Source organism: Centroberyx affinis, unplaced genomic scaffold (assembly GCF_046629955.1).
Source record: "Centroberyx affinis isolate AG114_WGS23_722 - 3 ecotype Tasmania unplaced genomic scaffold, CSIRO-AGI_Caff_v1 ptg004554l_1, whole genome shotgun sequence".
NCBI classification, from domain to species: domain Eukaryota; kingdom Metazoa; phylum Chordata; class Actinopteri; order Beryciformes; family Berycidae; genus Centroberyx; species Centroberyx affinis.
Window position 1 is genome coordinate 157,352 of NW_027282183.1, and position 20,225 is coordinate 177,576.

Consider the following 20,225-nt stretch of genomic DNA (forward strand, 5'->3'; position numbering starts at 1 on the left):
CGGCTGCCGTAGCGGAAGTAGCCGTTCAACCTCGTGGTGTATTGTGGGAATTGTGTTATAGCCGCTAGTAATCATGGCAGACGCGTTTGGGGAAGGCTTATTCAGCGTGTTTGATGATGAACAACAAACTACATCCAGCAAAAAGACACCGGCTTCTCTGGCACCAGAAACAGGGTAAATGTTGGCCTTTTCGCTTGGTCAAGTTTCTTGTAACGTTAGCAAAACAACTTTGAAATGAGGAGGCTTGCTGTCCAGAAACCTGAGCATGCACGGAGCATCATGCGTGCCGCCAGGCAGTAACAAGGCACAGTCCTGACTATCAGTCTGTAGTAAGGAAGCTAGTCCCAGGTAGCTAGCTAGCTCGTTTAGGAGACATAAGATAATGTACCTGCCTTGACTGCATTAACTAACATTAGACCAGTTAAACGTGTTTCTGAATTTCTTTGTTGTTACTTGTCAGGGTGGGAAATTAACTTTTTGAGCTACTCTGGTGGATTCATAAAATCTAACAGCCACTCTGTTTTTTATAGCCACATCTTGAAGTCAGTGGTAAAGGCTAAATATCATACATGGCTTGGCTTCTAGACGGTTTGAAAAAGTAGCTGCACTATTTAATGTTTTCCTTGGAAACGAAATTTCATATCAGAAGAATTTCAGACTACGTTGCTCAGTACGGTTCCGTGGTCACGGGGCATGTCAGACCTAAACAGAGGGTAGTCAAGGTGCGTGGACGTCACTTTACCCCAGTTTGGGCAAACTTGGTTGACCTGCCACAGTGGCTGGTGGACCTAACAAATTTACCAGCCATTGCTCAAAATCTCACCCATTTGACAGATGTTAATATCCCACCCTGGTTGTAAATACGTTCAATTCAGTCCCCTCTGTGGGACTGGGAAGTATTATGTTAACTTACCTGTCAGAAAAACAAGCGCCTAAATGTTGGTCTAGGTTGCAACATTTCTCTGAATAAATCATAACCTCCCAGCTGCAGCGAACAGCAATACTGCATCTGTCTGTGTTTCCTTTCTCCACCAGGAAAACCATAAGTAAAAATGGTAATGACAAGGATACAGGCCCATCTGCCAGGACCAAGAGGGAGGCAGACTGCGATGGGACAGACGAGGTGGTGTTTGGGAAGAAACCTCGTCATGACACGGCCTCTTATGACCTTAAGTAAGATCAACCTAAAATAAGATACAACAACCTCATAGGTCTGTGCAGGACGTCATAGTGCTGTTATTACGTAAAACTGTTGAAGTAGACGCAGACCCAGACCCTGACATGGTTTTAAAAAATAGGTATATATAGCTAACAGGTTTTTTATTTACCCCAGTCTTGCAGATTTCATGCCCCAGGTGAAGGTGGAGCAAGTCGAGACTGTGGAAGGATGCTCCCATGAGGTAAAGAAAGCAAAAATTGATATATTATGTTAATTTTATTATTTCATTTGATTAAACTGCTGTACTTCCACAACAGGTGGCTCTGCCTGCCAACGACGACTACAAACCACTGCAACCTCGACAGGGGAAAGCAGCCAAGGTACAGTAGGCCTTCACATTGGTAATTCTTGTACTGGGATTAATTTTTTGTTCAAATTAGCAGAATGTTGCCCTTAGTTAGTTAGTTTAGTTTATTTGTCATTCCACATATGCATGTCATACATACAGGGAACGAAACATTGTTTCTCTTGAACTACAGTGCGACATAGAACACATAACATATATAAAAAAATACGATTTCAAAATGTATTCAAAAACATGCATGCACCCCAAATCTACTTATTCAGGGTAATTTGTTGTAATGCCTTTAATATTATGTGTTATGGCTGGAAAAAAATGTTTGTGAACTTTTCAAACCTTTTCAGTAAATTTTTGAAACATTCGTTAACTTTTAACACCAGAATGCACATGGTTCTTAAAGGGGAAATATTTGTGTAATTAAATGTTACAAACGTTTTTCACTTGGAGCACAGTAATGCTTTCTGAGGAGTATGTAGAATGTGCATTCTGCTAGGGAGGCACCGATACTGGTATCCATCCGTATCGGTGCCGATACCAGACTAAAATGGAATATCGGTATCGGAGATTTTACCCAAGACTAAAATCTGATACACAAAGCCATGAGAAACATGTAAGAAATAAAAGCAAACTGTCTTTATTTTATGCATTTGTGGCACATAGAAGCCTGTATTTCTCAAATGGTGGGAAAAACAAGGATTTTATCTAAAAGAAAATGTGTCCATTGACCCCAAACTAAGGAAGTAAGCCTGCACTGTTCAGTAAAAGTAATGGATTGGAATCGGATCAGTACTCTGTATCGCTAGCCAATTCTTAATTTTTCGTAGTCTGAGTCAGTATCGGCACTGAAAAAGTGGTATCTGTGCATCCCTACACTCTACTGGTTTCTCTGTCTTGCAGGAATACCCTTTTATTCTTGACCCGTTCCAGCGTGAGGCCATTTTATGTATCGACAACAACCAGTCTGTGCTCGTGTCTGCACACACATCTGCCGGCAAGACTGTCTGTGCCGAGTGAGTATCATCTATACACACCCTGCTGTTTAAGCAAAGCACTGAATCAATGAATTTACCTGAATTGTTCATTTCAATTTTAAACTGAATTAATCTGATTTTACTCTGATTTCCTGTGCTTGTAGATATGCCATAGCGCTGGCCCTCAGGGAGAAGCAGAGAGTGATCTTCACCAGCCCCATCAAGGCCCTGTCCAACCAGAAGTACAGAGAGATGTATGAAGAGTTCCAGGATGTAGGACTGATGACCGGCGATGTCACCATCAACCCCACCGCCTCATGCCTTGTCATGACCACAGAGGTAGGGCGTGGTTACGTCTGGGCAGAATGGGGGCATTTTGAGCTTAAAGGACAAGTTCACCCAACCCTCATGTCAGTCGAAACACCGGTGGAGTTTGTAAATCCACATAACACACAGCGAGTTTGCTAGTGCTGCACTGCATCTGCCTTCTCCAGAAGAACAAGGGGATCCTGGTTATAAATATGTGGCATTTGGACCCACAGTGCAATCATTTGCCTTCAGAGCACTTGGATTATTCTGTCTGGAGTCATTTTATGGTAATTTCTTGTCCTTTTTAGAAGGGTTAGGGTTAGGGTTAGAGCCAGGACCGGGTCACTTTAGTTCTTTTAAAGAAAGTGAATACAGAGCAGCGCTAGCAAATACGCTGTATGTTATGTGGATTTACAAACTTAACCAGCGTTTCCACTGACATGAATGTGAGTAGATAATGAGGAAATTTTTGTTTTTTGGGTGAACTGTTCCTTTAAGTCTGAAAAAAGAGAACACAACAGGAGCGAGTGGGAATTGCCAGGGCCAGCTGAAAACATCACAATATCAAAATGATCCATACTATACTTGAAACTTTTGCTCAGCCAAAAGTTATTTAAATTTGTACTGAATGAAAACTCACCTTTTTTGGAGGGGGGTCTTGGCAAAGTGTGCTGTGTGTTTGGTGTTGTGTGCTGCCGGGGTCTGGAGGCAGAACCGGTTAGTTTGACACGGTGCCCTGCTGTCCCCCCAGATCCTGAGGAGCATGTTGTACCGAGGCTCTGAGATCATGAGGGAAGTAGCCTGGGTCATCTTTGACGAGATCCATTACATGAGAGATGCAGGTGTGTAAAGAACACACACACACACACACGCCACTGACTACCACATTACCATTGTGCATGGGAACATTGTTAGTAGCAATGTGTGAAATCCTTTTTGACTTTTGTGTATTTCAGAGCGTGGCGTGGTTTGGGAGGAGACCATCATTCTGCTTCCTGACAATGTGCACTATGTCTTCCTGTCGGCCACCATCCCCAATGCCAAACAGTTTGCTGAGTGGATCTGCCACCTCCATAAGCAGGTGGGCTGATGTAAAGACTCAACAGAATCAGAGCATCAAGCACACGGTTTTTTTTTTCATGAGTGGTTCAGCATCATGTTTCCTATTGTTTTTGTCAGTTATTTTTACATTATTACTAAAGTATTCTTTTCTCCCTGCAGCCATGCCATGTAGTGTACACAGAGTACCGTCCCACTCCTCTGCAACACTACATCTTCCCAGCAGGGGGCGACGGACTCCACCTGGTGGTGGATGAGAATGTAAGAACACCTACAAACTACACTCACTGATCTCTGGAAGGCCAAGCTGTCAACGCAGCAAACATATCCATCTCATATTATCCCAGTTTGCCTGTTTCTCTTTTCTTCGCTCTGTTTTTTGATATACATCCAGTTGGGATTAGTCTTTACATGTCAGATGTGAATAATATCTGTAGTCTGATGTGGTTTTTCTGTGTTATTCTTCAGGGAGACTTCAGAGAAGACAATTTCAACACGGCAATGCAAGTGCTGAGAGATGCTGGGGATTCTGGGGGCAGCAGTGGAGGCGGCAAGTGGGACCCGAGAGGACGGAAAGGAGGAACTAAAGGTGTGCTTGTCAGCTTTAAAGGTTGTACTGCCACAGTCATGAATATGAATGTCTTAAATTCAGTGATTTATAACAGAAATGTGTGTGCTGTCTCCCCAGGTCCATCCAGTGTTTTCAAGATAGTGAAGATGATCATGGAGAGAAACTTCCAGCCTGTCATTATTTTCAGCTTCAGCAAGAAGGAGTGTGAGGCCTATGCTCTGCAGGTGTCCAAACTGGACTTCAACAGGGGTATGTGCGTTTATGCTTGGGACTGTGTGTTTGTGTTAGAAATGAGGATACTTCTCTCCCTGGAGCCCCTGTATCACAACTAATGTTGCAGTGTGTGCATTTAAACATTTTCCCTAGAAGTGTGCAGCTGGCTGCCCACCCTACAGAAATTTGCAAAATAAAGGGCAATGCAGCCAAGAGAGAATTTGATTTTGGAAGGACTGACAGTACGCAGTACTCCTGCAAGCTCTTGTACCTTGTTCGAGTTGTACTATAGTCCTGGTTATTTTGTGGAATACTCTGCTTGGTACAAGGTTTACTTCTGACCTGGAACCAGTAGATTAGTGGCAGGTGACCTTTTTTTGGCATTTTCGTGTTCATTTTTGGCTAGGCTAAGATGAGCTAAAAGTGTCAGTCAAGTAGATTCTATGAAAACTATGATTATAGTATAAATATGACACAATGAAAAAAGTCAATAATTTAATGTTCTTAATAGTATTAATTCTGGTTATTTGGCTATGACTTGAAGGAAATATTTGGCAGGCAGGGCTGTAGTCGAGACTGCCTTGGTCGAGTCCAAGGCCAGATGGAGTCATTGGTGAAGAGTCCGATTCAAGACCAAGACCGAGGGGGGTCGAGACCAAGACCGTAAAACTAGGAGTCCAATTTGAGACCAATACCATAGCAATGTGTTATCCAAGGCTGCCATTGTATTTATTAAATTTAAAATAGCATATTTTTGTTTATTGCCTAAAATAGAAGGGAGGTTTCTAAAGACATTTCAAAATTAGCATGTTAGGAGTAACATTATGAGTAATGTTACATATGCACATGTTGAGTCAACATGAAGTCATTGGTTGGGTAGTTGGCATATCACCAATCAGCAGTCACTAAACCTTTCGGTGGGCGCATAACTTTATCAACTGTGAAAATTGTATCATTCGCTGCTGGTCACTTTCTTAGAAGAGATTATAATTATAAAAACAATAATATTATGTAACGTTAATTCATCCGAGACCGATTCAAGTCCGAGTCATATTAACTACTTGTCCGAGATGAGACCAAGACCGTCAAAAATCCGTCTCGAATCCGGTCTCGAGACAGAGACCGGACTTGAGTACTACAGCCCCGTTGGCAGGTGCAGGATTTGACAGTACAGAGTGCAAAAGTGTAGCATAACCAATTTAAATGTAATCTGCATAATCTGGGAATTACATTTTGGGGCACTGATGCGACTATAAATACTTTTTATTGTGCCAGCATTGAGAAATCCTTGCTGGTTATCCTTCCAACTGGAAGTGATCAAATGTCAGCTTTACATAAATGACCTATTATTTGGCTAAAATTATTTTGTGAGCCATCTTCTCTCTACATTTATCAGTTAGCAGCGATAAAAGTAGCACTACAATGTGAGTATTTTGAGCTCCTTGGAGTTTTTGAGCTCCTTGACTTTCTTTGCTGAAGTGCCAGAACAAATACACTTTTTGTCGCAAAACGCAGAGAGAGAGTTGCGATCAAGAGTGAGAGCTCAAATTAAGCAAGTGGAGCAGCTCACCAAAATGCTAAATTGTTGGCAAGGCAGGCTTGACTGAAGCCTCCCCACTCAGAATGCCATGAATATGGCTCATTGTGCCAGCACAGCTGTTGCTGTCCAGTAGATAAGTGAGGAGATGCTTTATGAAGGCAGATCTGTGCATGATGGGAGATGATACAACAGCAGATTGAGCTTGGCTTATATCCATTGGTTCAGGCTTTTTTCAGTGAAATAAAACATGCTTATGAAAACTTGCTTGGGGCAATTATGCTTCCCTCATTTTGGTTTGTTTTACCTCCTATTATAAATAAGAGGGTTTGTTTTTGTGCTCAGTTTTTGCGTTCCAGTACTCTGAAGGCCTTTTTCTGTTAGTATTGCCAATATTAAGCAAAAAACTGGTTACCACAACTGAACATCTCTCAGTTCTCTTTGAAGGCTGTAACTTGACCACAAACTGCACCTGCCCCCTTTATATTGAAAAACTACCAAAGGACGTGGCTATCACTCAGAAACTCATAAAGGCCTACTGTTCTTCTGTTTTCTCTCTAGCAAAGCATTAGTTAATTTCCCAATACGCCATTACTCAGTAATATAGCTTTGTGACAAGCCAGATTGTGTAACCTGTGTATTTATAGGCAGGCAGTTGCTGGCATGGAGTTCCTCAGTGTGTCTGCAGGGTCCTGATGAGGAGAGGGAGCCACGTGGCTCTCCTTGTCTCTCTTTCTCAGCCAACACCCCCCCTCCCCCCTCCACCATCCTCCTTTTCCTTCTTTTCTACTTTTTGTGTTTTCTTCCTTCCATCCATATCTTTTACTCTGTCTCTCCTCTCCATGCTACGACTCCCCCTCTCTCCCTTCCTCTTGCATGCGGTGACACATAGTTTCTGGGCAGTGTTTGTGGAAGGGTAAAGCTGCCTTGGACTCAAGGGACTGGCTGGTGCCAAGACACAAACCCACAGACGGACTGCAAACAGACTGAGGAACTGCAGCGACAGACAGACAGACAAGATAGAGAAAGAATGCTGATTATGCTGGTACATATAAAGACGGACACGGATCCAAATTGTGTTGTTGTGGTTAGTGCTGCAGCAGTCACCTGGAGGTGAATAGTTGCACAGACTATCATGCTTAGATCTGTGGCCGTACGGCATCTCACTGTAGTTGCTTTAATTGAAGCACTGACGTCAGACAGCCTCCTCTGGAAGTCTGCTCTGTGTATTAATTGCCAGATGTATGATGTAAGGCAGATGTTTTGATTTAATTTTCTTTTATCAGATTGTTCTGCTGCAGCCATGGACTTAGCTTGGGCTTACCTGGCTTTTTGCACTGGTCTCAATGTGTGTGTGCCTGTATTTTGCTTTATTTAACCACCTAACACAAACAACACAACTTCATTATTATATTCAGTTCTGATAAAAGCTGCATCAAGGAGGATAGTATCTCACTGATAGCTGAATAATCTGTAAGTCTGTAACAACCAACAACAGTAACATGACAAGCCTAGACTGGGAGAGAAAGAGAGGGATGACGTGTGACAAAGGTCCTGGGCCGGATTTGAACCCAGGACGTCATGTTTACATGGTACGTGCCTTCGACCACTGAGCCACCAGGACGCGCCGTGATAAAACTATTTCATCAGTTGATTCAGCCCAAAATGTGAATCATGTCCACTAGAGAGATAGAGAGTAGTGTCAGTTGCTCCTTCAGTCCCTGGGTGGTTGTGCAAGTGTCCCCGCACGTAATGTCCAGGTAGGAGAGCGAGAGTGTGAATTATTGTCCCCATGGAATCTCTCCCCATTGTTCCACAAAGTCAGTAAACAGCAAGGCGAGGAGAATTGTCATTGTAAATTATCAGAAAATGTGTGTGTGATTAGTTGAGAGAGACACAGGTTCAGGAATTGTATGAAATATGCTCTGCTGGCTTTTTGCTAATATTGAGAAACCTTAACAACTATGGGAAAACGTTGGTAACTGCCAACCCTTCAGTTTGATTGTCATTGGACTGTGCGTTTTGTTTGTTCCAGATGAGGAGAAACGGCTGGTGGAGGAAGTGTTCAACAATGCGGTGGACTGTCTTTCAGATGAAGACAAGAAACTACCTCAGGTAAGGAGGACAGGACTTTCTCTCACTCTTTCCTCGAGTGATATTTTGTGCCCATCCATGCTGTTCTGACTTCAAACAGTTTCTGAACCCACCTTTGCCACCTTGTAAGCCTTTAGAAGAAATACCTCCCCATTTCCTTCAGAGTCATTATTTTCTGCTGAGGCAAGACCGTAAAAGAGCCTTCGTGTAAAGGGTTACACACATGCCACATAAAGTCAACAGACTCAAACACTGGGCTCCTGTTGTGCTACCATGCTGTGTTCAATCATTCTATGAAAACCAGCCCTGTCGAAGTAACGGTTGTTAGTGGCTAAACCGCTACCACACGAGCCATGGCAAAGCCAACCACAAATCACGCTTGTTCACTTACATGGCTAGATGCTTCCATTTTGGATCAAGCATCACAAAGTCTCTCTTCTTTGTTTTTTTCCCTATGAAAGTTACCCTTATCTTCTTGTCTGGCTCTTAAGGCTTTGATCTCACAAATCTGTCCATATGCACTATGATAAACACTAATAAATGTAATACTACAAATACTAAGCTCCATTTTCCCTCTTGTGGATGTCGCCCAGGTGGAGCATGTGCTGCCATTGTTGAAGAGGGGGATAGGTATCCACCATGGAGGCCTACTGCCCATCCTGAAAGAGACCATAGAGATCCTTTTCTCTGAAGGCCTGCTCAAGGTAGGACTGCATCCGGACACTCACCAATCCATACTTAAATAATCTAAGATTCATTCATTGACTGGAGCAATCACTCCAGTCAGTAATTGTTTAGAAAAGTTATCATAATTGTAAATGTTATTTAAGGATTGTTGCCTGATATTCCCACTGGGGAAACTAGGAGTTTGACCTCAGATATGAACGTTGGGGTTGATTTGCTTCTAAGAGCGTAACACAAGTGTGCTCATCATGCAGCTGCTTGGGGGATTGTTTCAATAATGCAATACCTGTGTAACATGTGGAAAAGTGATTTCCTGTTAGACTGGCAACTCCTGAAGCATGACGAAGCTTTGGCTTCAGCCTGCTGAAATGGAAGAGATTTTTTTGATGTGTTGCTCTCTCCCAGCCCCAGCAGTGATTATTGCCTATAAGGGAGCGGGCCACTTTGTCATATTTTTCTATAACATATTTCTTATGAAAGATTACAATAAGTAGTAATATTAAAAATGCATAAGGAATTGAAATAAGCTAAATTGGAATTGATACAGTCGAGACAATTCCCAACTGTAAATATGAGTGAGTTGAGTTAAGATTTTGTAAATTTTCTAATATCTAACTGAATATTGAGATTAAATTGTCTTAATGCTGGTTTTCATCCTCAACCCAGGCCCTGTTTGCCACAGAGACTTTTGCGATGGGCATCAACATGCCGGCCCGCACTGTGCTCTTCACCAGTGCACGGAAGTTTGATGGAAAGAACCACCGCTTTGTAAGAACACACACAGAGTTATGGTCACTTGTATGTGGGATGGGAGGGATGGTATATGGTCTGCTCAGCACTGATGTCGGATTAGTTCGCCTTATAAAGCCTGCTGCTGTGAGGCTTTATAAGGCCTTGGAACCCGGCAACTTACATCGTCACATAAACAGCCACGTATTGTTTACAAGAGCTGGGGGCCATGGATCAAGCTGCTGTCACTTAGAAGCACCCTTCATCTTCACTCCATACACATGGACTTCCAGCTCACACACACACACACACACAGGCTTGAAGAGAATGCAAGAGGGAAGGAAGCTGCCCTCCAAGAGGTTCATCAGGAACATCTGGTGCCTCTGACGGTGCCAAAGCTCCACGCAGGCACTCGCACACTTAAACACATACAATCTCTCATTCCACTGCACTGTTCCAATTCATGAGCTGAGCTGAGAGACCGTAGCAGGCCTGAAATGAAGATCCGATTATTTCAACACAGAAATAATCTGATATTCATTTTTATTGCCCAAAGACCAGCAGAAATATGGGTTTTAATCAGAGCCATGTGTGGTGCAGATAATACTGCTTGGAGGCTAGCGGCAAACCAAACGGTTCAGTCTCTTCCTCATTAGAAAAGACTAATCTAGATGTCTATGTTACTCATGCAGGTACTGGGATAACTATGGGCAATAATTGTAGAAATACCCTTCATATTTTGCAAAACATTTGGCACTATTTTCGCTTATAGATGCACATTAAAACATTGTCATTATATTTCTCCTGTAGTAGAATAGGCTATTCCTTGCTGTTAGTCTTCCTCAGAACCACAAAGACACGCCACATTCCAGTTAAAGAAATGCATTCAACATAAAGTTGCTTAGTTTTTTAGTGTTATATCTATGTTTTCGCATGCTCTAGATCACATCAGGTGAGTACATCCAGATGTCCGGGCGTGCTGGGAGGAGAGGAATGGACGAGAGGGGAATTGTTATTTTCATGGTGGATGAGAAGATGAGCCCAGCTGTGGGCAAACAGCTACTGAAGGTACTTTATATGTGTCTGCTGTGAAGCTGTTACTGCATGTGCGTGATAATGTTTTTACTCGTTTAAAAGTCACAGATTTGGATGTCAGCGAGTTGGCATACATGTTCTACATCACTACAGTGATACAGGGTCAAGTGAATTGCCAATACTGTCTTAGTCCTTGGCTCGACGCATTTATGGCTCAGGGGAGAAATGTGTGTCATTTGAATGAAATATCTGGCTAGTTTGTGATTTTTTTTTTTTATTTCTCTGCCCTTGGCTTTCAACAGTGCTGCACTGTCAGAGTTGCATGGATTGTGAAAGAGGTTGTGTTAATGTAAAAATGCTTGTTGGCATCGCAACAGTGCTCGCTCCCAGGGTCTCTTGGATAAAGCTGCCTACCACATATCTGTGGTTCTGGGGTTTCAGAGTTGGTGATTGCTAAGCCCCTCTCAGCGTCCTTTCAGGGAAACTGACTTTAGCCTGTGTTTATTTAGACTTCTACATCTAGTAGGCACCCTAGTGAAATTTTACCAATGTTTACTATTAATACTGACAAGATATGCATGTCAGTCAGAACTGTGTACTACTGAAATAAAAATAAGATACAACGCGCTCAACTCACGATAATACCATGACAACTGGGTGCTGGATCCTTAAAGTAGTTGATAATGAAAAAGAAAAAACTATGACAGCATTCCAAATTGACTTTTTATTTGCCACACGGACATTTCGGGCAAGACGCCCTTCTTCAGCATGTGTATGGTGAAATTGCCAATACACACGCTGAAGAAGGGCGTCTTACTACTGAAACAACAATGTTGAGTTTTAAATGCAATTTTTACCGTACCCCTCTGGCTTTTCCCATGCTGTGCAGGGCTCAGCAGACCCTTTGAACAGCGCCTTCCACCTGACCTACAACATGGTGCTCAACCTGCTGCGTGTGGAGGAGATCAACCCAGAGTACATGCTGGAGAAGTCGTTCTACCAGTTCCAACACTACAGGGCTTTGCCTGGCGTCGTGGAGAGTAAGCACATACCCATTGTTTATATATCAAGTTTGACCATTTGCATTTCGTTAAATATAAATACATGAGGCGGATGTGAAGAATGCCTTGAAGGTGTCTTTTCCGTATGACCTTTCCGTTTTGACGTGTGTCAAGCTGCAAAATGCCATGGGCTCTATCAGAATTGCGTCCTTCTATCCAGGTGACCAGAGGAGGACAGTGTCACAAAAATCCTTTGCTTGGCCTTTGTCTAATAACATTTCTATAAAAAAAATATTTTGTAGAATAGATTTTGTTTATATTGGTCTGATTTTTCTGTACAGAGATTAAGAAGTTGGAGGAGCAGTATCACGCCATTGAGATTCCCAATGAAGAGAGCGTGGTCACCTATTTTAAAATCAGACAGCAGTTGGCCAAACTGGGTAAAGAGATCCAAGAGTTCACCCACAAACCCAAATACTGCTTACCCTTCTTACAGCCTGGACGACTCGTCAAGGTAAGGGGGCGTAGACACATGCATGTCACAACAAGACGCTAATAATGGAGTCTCATATATCACTTTAATTCACAATGAAACGCCATTTTGAGAGCATCTTGCTCCCTTAATGTGATGTATTCTATCCTGTTGAAACAGGATATCAGGGCGGGACATAACGTGGGGAGGGATCATTCAAATGTGTAAACCAATGGGACATCAGTTAGGTAGAGAAAGGTAGTTTGATTTGATGAGAGGGGTGAAGGGGGGATATTGTTCAAAAATCTGTGATGGTTATATTGGTTGGAATTTTCATGTCACCTCCTGGTGCACGATGAAGTCACCACTAAAGATTTTCTGTTTTCCACCAAGTAAAAGTAATGACATTTTGATCTAAAAATACAATAACATTTTTTTTTGTCTTTTTTTTTTAATTTTTTTTTACATAAATTGTCAAATAGGTGTATGGTATGATAGTTAGAAGGAGCGAAAAAGTAATTTTTCATTTCACTGTGACTTTAATGGATCTTTGTTGCAAATCCCACAGGTGAAGAATGAAGAGGCAGACTTTGGATGGGGTGTGGTTGTTAACTTCTCCAAGAAGTCTCATGTGAAGGTATGTTGGTGTCACATCATCACATGTATCATCTCATGTATGTGCATGCATTTATATGTGTGTGTGTGTGACTAATGTGCATTTCCATGTCTAGGCTGGTACAGACTCGGAGCCGCTGTATGTGGTGGAGGTTTTGGTCCACTGCAGTAAGGAGAGTGTAAAGGACGCTGCTACTGAAGCTGCCAAACCTGCTGCCCCGGGGGAGACGGGAGAGATGCAGGTGGGTGCATCAAACACACCCAAGAACACACACAAATATGACTACATGTGCCTATAATCAGTGTCACTATGATTCTGATCACTATTTGTTTTTTGTCCAGGTGGTCCCAGTAATGTTGCACCTCCTGACTTCCATCAGCTCAGTTCGTCTTTACATCCCCAAAGACTTGAGACCCTTTGACAACAGACAGCTCATGCTGAAGTCTATACAGGTACAAAACGTAACCTTCTTGAAAACGGAACATGTTGAAACAGGTACAGCTAAACGGGCATCCTTATCTAGATTTCTTTTTTCTAAAATTGGTGTTCTTTCTTTTTTTTTCTCTTTCTCCAATCTTCTCGTCATCGTCAGGAGGTGCAGAAGCGTTTCCCAGACGGTGTCCCTCTGCTGGACCCCATAGATGACATGGGCATCAAAGACCCAGCGTTGAAGAAAGTAATTCAGAAGGTGGAAGCCTTTGAGCACCGCATGTACTCCCACCCCCTGCACAGCGACCCCAGTCTGGAGTCTGTCTATTCCCTTTGTGAGAGGAAAGCCCTGGTGAGAAACTGTGTGTGTGTGTGTGTGAGAAATAAACTATTAAATGTCAAACCCCATTTATATTTAAGGTATTTAACCATAGGCTGCAGTTGGTTTTGTTACCATTGAAATATTAATTTAGATTATCTTTGTGTGTTGATTCAAATCAGCATATTTGTTAGTTAACAATCAGTGACCTTCTGTTGTATTTTGCTGCCAAGCAGGTTGGGATGTGGTAATATACTAGTCCAACAAACACGGGAAGAACGCCAGGACAATAATCCAATAAGACCTCGCCCTCGTTCATAGGTCAACTAGCACAACATCACTAGCAGAGCCCCTCCTTTGGACTGGGTAAAAAGGAGAGAGGGGAATAAAAGATTTTGACAAGAAAGAAAAGATCAATTTGAAATCTTATTCTGCCACAACTGAGAATAATTTGACTTGGCTTGTGTTTAGCAAGAAAATGGGTAGAATTGTTTTCAGTTGACTGTTGTGTTTATGAATGTAGGTTAGTCATTCCAAGTATCTTAAGTGTGCTACACTTTGCAGTAGGGCTGAACAATTAAACGAAATTTAATCGAAATCGCAATATGGCCTACTGCAATTTTCAAATCGCAGGAGGCGCAATATTTGTTAAAGGCAAAATGTGTGTCAAAATACCATTTTTAATTAAATATTGTGGTGCTGCAGAGATGTCCTGGCCTACACATCATATTCTACAGACTTAAGAAAACTTTGTTTGGTACAGATCCCTGCAAAAATCACACCATAATAATTTTAATACTTTTTTCAATGAAAATGAGAATAATGATGTAAAAATTATCATTCCCTCTAATATCACAAATCATATCGCAATTGCAATATCTGTCAAAATAATCGCAATTAGATATTTTCTCAAAATCGTGCAGCCCTACTTTGCAGACAGATCAAAGAACCGGTTTGGCTAATGAAATGAAGGTAGCGAATGATGTGGGTGTGTGTGTTTATCTGGTCAGTTCAAGAGAACTTTATTTATCCCGCATTGGGGCAGTTAACTGAGCACAGTGTAAAAGATGCAAAACAGAAAAAACACCCGTAGTGGCATATCTCAAATAAATTTTACAGTGAGAAAAAGCAATTAGGGGTATATTTGACTATTTAAAGAAATACTTGCATCTCTTTTTGCCTGTGAATGTGATCTTGTGTGTGTGTGTGCTGTGAGATGTTAGGCTCCTCAGTGTAAACTGGATTACTCTGTGTTTGATGGGCAGAGTGAGTGTTGAGATTAACTAGCCCTTCTATTAGCGTCTCTCCAATCCCTGGATGGCCAATCTGGGACTAATCCTCAGTATCATTTCTCCAGCTACACTCTCCTTTGGCCTTAACAATAGTCACAGTACACTTTCACCCACTCTACTCATACCACACCTACAAACCATTTTATTTGTTTATATGTTAAAACAAATTGCACTGTCTCCTGGATGCATTTGTCTCACTTTAGTCTGAAATGCTATTGTTTCACACCAGGTACAGACTATTAAAGTTACCCACATTTGATACCAAGTAGCATAATACTAAACCAATATCTATTTAAAAACTTGGTTTTCGTGGTGCTGGCACCTTTTTCAGTGTTTTCTACTTGTTCAGAGAACTGAGCTTACATGTTTTTTTTTATGGCAGCTTGGATAAATGATGGTACACACTAGTGCAATCTGTCTGTGGCTTTGTTTTACTTTGGCACTGATGCATGTTGTAATGATTAGGGGTTGCGGTTAAAGTGGATAATGGACTTAGCTGGGGACAGATAGGCAGCTGGGTGCTTGTGTGTTGGCAGACAACAACTCAAATATTCCTGCTAACGTGACTCTACTGCTACGACTTCTAACTTGACTGACTGAAAGCAGCTCACATGAGATTTTTAATGTGGCACAGCTGGTAGTTTTTGAGAAAAGCCTAGATGGACTTCCCTAACTTACCTGTGCTAAATGTCACTTGGCATAACAATATGTGTGTTTGTTTGTGTGTCAGATCGCAGCAGACGTTAGGACAGCCAAGCGAGAGCTGAAGAAGGCGCGGACGGTTCTGCAGATGGACAAGCTGAAGTGCAGGAAGAGAGTTCTGCGACGACTCGGCTTCGCTACTCCCTCTGATGTCATCGAGATGAAAGGACGGGTTGCCTGTGAAATTAGCAGGTAGGGACAGAGCGCACGCCCAACGCGCAAATCACATAAATACAGACCTATTCCACTTAAATAGTGTTTTTGTATTGTCTGTTGTATGCTGATACAATGCGGTATCTGAAATGATGAGCAGGCCATTTCAAGACAGCAGCCTGTTGTTGATAAGATTCATGGTGACTTTTGGGTGAGATGTTGTAGATTAAATCTAAACCTAAGTATAGGTGCAGTGGAGTCAGTGTATTGTAGTTCTTGTCTAGGGAATTGTGGGTATTATCAGTGCTGAAAGCGACTAAACATCTGTGATGGAGATGCTTACTTGCTGACTCCAGTGACATCTGCTCTCAACTGTCCCGTTTCTCTGACATCCAAGCCCGGTTTCTGCACAGTTGCTCACCCAAGTTTAATATAACAAGGGACAGATGTATCAGATCCTGTGTATTGACAAATTAATAAAATACCAGCTGTTAATTCACTGTATGGATGTGATGTGTCTTTCCAGTGCTGATGAGCTCCTCCTGACAGAGATGGTGTTCAACGGTCTCTTCAATGATCTGACAGCCGAACAAGCCACCGCCCTGCTGTCCTGCTTTGTCTTCCAGGAGAACGTACGAAAGCGCACACACACACACACACACACACACACACACACACACACACACACACACACACACACACACACACACACACACACACACAAGCAGGGTAATTCCCTTAATTCTCCATACAAACAGATATTGAGCTCTCCCCGAACACTGAGATAAACATCCCATTCCTTTTCCCACACATTTGAGCTCCAAATGCATTCTTGGCCTTTTCCCATCCACTGCAACCAAAACAGAAACCTGAGTTAGAAGTGTGTTTGTCTTGCCTAATGAAGCCTGTTCTCTCAATGAGGCAATCCAGCCTCAGATGCTTTAACAAACCTTTGCTTTGGCTCCACGTCAGCTTAGTCCTCTGAACAGGACAAATTTCTGTCTCTAAACTCAATCATCTCGACCCAGGCCTTTGTCTCATAGAATTTCTTTGGCTCGTTTCCGTGTGTGTGTGTGTGTTCGTGTTCCTTTGCTCTCTCTTGTTCACTCTCTTTTGTTTCTGTCTTCTTGTTCTCACTCATTCACTGTCAGCAGAGAGGAACTGAGACAGGCAGCTGTCACATTTTCATATCCATACAAAGGCGTGTGTGTGTGTGTGTGTGTGTGTGTGTGTGTGTACACATACAGCTGCTGCCTGTCATTAAAGAGTGCTTCCACCTGCTGTGAGTTAACCAGGCTTTGACAGCAATCCTTACCTGTATGCGTTTTGCATTCCATTCATGTATTCTGACATTGGAGTAGCCCAGTTTGTCAAAATACACTAAAACCAGAGGGATTGACAATTCCACAACATTATTAACCAGCCGGGGCAAGAGTGTAAATGAGTCCCTGATTGGACGGCTAGAGTGAAAACAAGGCAGCAGTCTGTGGTATTTGAGAACCACTGCAATAGTTAACAACTATTGTGCATTTGCCTGCAGTGTTTGGATTATAGAGCAGAAAAACTAATGTGTGGCAACAGGCTATGTTACTCCTGCCAGACTAGATTGTATCAGTGATGGATTTTAGTAGGATGCAGGAGGTATTGTTGGTATTAGATGCAAGTTTAAAAGGGGAGTGAGGATGGAAGTACATAGTAGACTCGAGGCACACACACAGAGCTTATGGTATCCACTGAGAAAAGACACAATTGGGGCTGATAAAAAAGCCTGGTGCAATGATAAACACGGGTAATATTACAGACAGGATTAAGGAAATGTCTTGGCCCTTGGGTTCATATCACTGTTATATGACAACCTTGTATCTCCAAAATGGCAACTTTTCAGAAACAAAGAAAAGCAGCCTTCTGTGTAGCTTGACAACCAGGCATTTCTCAGTTTATCCAATTGTTTTCGAAAGGTTTTCATGAGCCCAAGGGGCGCAGAGCCATTTTAACCCATAGAGGATCATGTAATCCTTCAGCTGAAGTGAAAACATGAGGATCACCAAAATTGGAGTTATAAGGTTTTCACCCAGCGACCACAATATGATTTCCTCAAGAGAAAAAATGTGTTTGAGATTTGAGTTGTAAATATTAAGACACTCTTAAAGACACCACTTTGCTGCCAGTTTTTTCTAGGTGATGATAATGTTGTAATGTGTTCTGTCATCCAGGCCAATGAGATGCCAAAGCTGACTGAACAGCTAGCTGGACCTCTGAGGCAAATGCAGGTAACAGCACAAAACAGTCCCACAATTGAGTCTAATAGTTAATAGTAATAGTCTGAATTTGGTGGAAATGTCTGCTGTTGTTTTCATCTCCAGGAGTGTGCGAAGCGCATCGCTAAGGTGTCTGCAGATGCCAAGCTGGAGGTGGATGAGGAGAGCTATCTAAACCAGTTTAAGCCCCACCTGATGGATGTGGTCTACACCTGGGCTAATGGAGCCACATTTGCTCAGATCTGCAAGATGACTGACGTCTTTGAAGGTGCGCCATTAATATTGATATCCACCAACAGCCATGAAGGACAGTTACATCACAAGTGTTTGCCCATTCCTTAACCTGTCCAGTAATTCCTTATGAAATAGCCCATTATACTAAAGTCACTTGCTTAATTAGCTATTTGTTTAGTTATTTATACTATGATCACTTGCATTTTGGTTCATTCCCTTATGCTGTGCAGCCTGTAGTAAATTAAGACAAGAGGCAGGATTAATCAAAAGGAAGCAGGAAAAGGAGACATTTCTTTATAAACAATGGCTTCAGTTATTGTAGGTCTGTCTAGGCTATTTTTACAGCTTTGAAGAAAACATAATTAAGTCCATTAATTTTGCGAAATGATTTGATAACCAAAATTAGTCTGTGGGCTGGCTGAAAATGAGTGTCAGGCCTAGAGTTTAACAAAATGTAGCCCAGGTACCACAAAGCTTTTAAGAGTGTTGTACGGTTCAGTCAGATCAAAGTCAGAGTCATCCTCCCCATACTTTCTAGCTCTGACTCCCAACAATGATCCAAGCTGTAAAATATGGGATATGTTGTAATCAGGAAGTGAGGCTGAGTTAAGAAAGCTGGGGAGTATTGGCTGTGCATGTGGGAAAGGGAGACTGAGAGTAAAAAAAATCCAATTGATGATTCTCTCAGTCTATTTTGATAGTCTTTCAAAATAAATATTTTTGATATTACTTAGTTGGAGACAAAATATCCCTGCTACTCAATAAAATGTGTTTAGTTCATGATTGTATACATGTTTGTTTGGCAAAGGGGAGCGTGAGCTGTGGTTGGTAGCCACAGTGCCGAATATGACGTTAGTTTCATTTAATCCTCAATGAACCAAAATGTTGGACCTTGCTCCAAGACCTCCATATTCTCCTATCAAACATTCAGTGTTTCACAGTGTGAATCAATACTGAATCCTGGCAGTAGCATTAACTTTATATAGAGTTAGCTTTTTGTCATTTTTACTGTATCCACATACTAAGCCTGGTGTGGGTCTGTATCCCCGCAGGGAGCATCATCCGCTGTATGCGTCGTCTGGAGGAGGTTCTAAGACAGATGTGTTCTGCAGCCAAAGCCATCGGCAACACTGAACTGGAGAACAAGTTTGCTGAGGGTAAGCAACCTGACAGGCCACATCAATCAAGTCCCCAGTCCACAACCTTGAACCTAGTTTTAGACATGATCCACCCATATGATAATACATACAGTCATCATCTCTTGGCCTGTAGACTTTGGAAAAAGTACTTTGGTCTGTTTGAATTTTGTGCCAGTGATCATTTTACTAAAATATGACTATATATATATATATCTCATTTTGGAATAAAACTTCTCTTTTGTAGTTGCAGCTGTAAATTTTGTGGTTAAAATTTCATTCACATATGTATTTCTGTCTCTCTCTGTAGGAATAACCAAGATCAAGAGGGACATTGTGTTTGCTGCCAGTCTCTACCTATAATTGCCTTACAGCGTCCCGACACATGATGGGCAATGGCTATGGGAGGATAATTACCTGTTTGTGACCTTATTATAGAGACAATGTCCGAAATAGTAATCATTTTAGTCATCATTAACCACCAGTGGATCCCCCCTCCATTCCCTTGTTGTCAGACTGGGGTCAAGTTGTGTTCTCTGTTGTTTCCAAATGTTAGATGAATGGGGTTTTGTTGATCAGTTGAAGAAAATCATTTTTTGGACCCTCAGATTGTTTTTAGTAATATCTACTCATGGCCTCTTGCCTGAACCTTGTTATGTCCCAGAAAATGTCTGTGAATCCTGTTAAAGGAGAGATCCTGGATGTATGTTGTTGAATGGAGAGCTGTTTATGTGTTTCACATGTTTCAGGTTGCCTGCCAGAGCTCACAAAGGACTGGATAAGTGTATGACATGTTAGTTAGTTGTGTCACATAATTTAATGATGCTAAACCTGGCTGAGAAAGTAAACAGTTTTGTCATTTATAGGTGAATGCATCTATCGTGACAAGAA

General features: G+C 42.0%; 1 protein-coding gene across 1 annotated transcript; it reads left to right on the forward strand.

The window, feature by feature from the left end:
- Positions 1-44: 44 nt before the first annotated feature.
- mtrex (Mtr4 exosome RNA helicase) lies at positions 45-20,210 on the forward strand. Its single transcript, XM_071544377.1, has 27 exons — positions 45-174; positions 1,036-1,173; positions 1,334-1,400; positions 1,477-1,539; positions 2,418-2,530; positions 2,656-2,830; positions 3,552-3,642; positions 3,757-3,881; positions 4,022-4,120; positions 4,328-4,448; positions 4,548-4,679; positions 8,216-8,295; positions 8,868-8,978; positions 9,625-9,726; positions 10,630-10,755; positions 11,612-11,762; positions 12,065-12,237; positions 12,764-12,832; positions 12,927-13,052; positions 13,153-13,263; positions 13,404-13,592; positions 15,582-15,745; positions 16,233-16,338; positions 17,920-17,976; positions 18,070-18,232; positions 19,251-19,355; positions 19,645-20,210. The coding sequence occupies exons 1-27, from the start codon at positions 74-76 to the stop codon at positions 19,695-19,697; spliced, it is 3,111 nt and encodes a 1,036-aa protein (XP_071400478.1). The 5' UTR covers positions 45-73; the 3' UTR covers positions 19,698-20,210.
- The last annotated feature ends 15 nt before the right edge of the window (positions 20,211-20,225 follow it).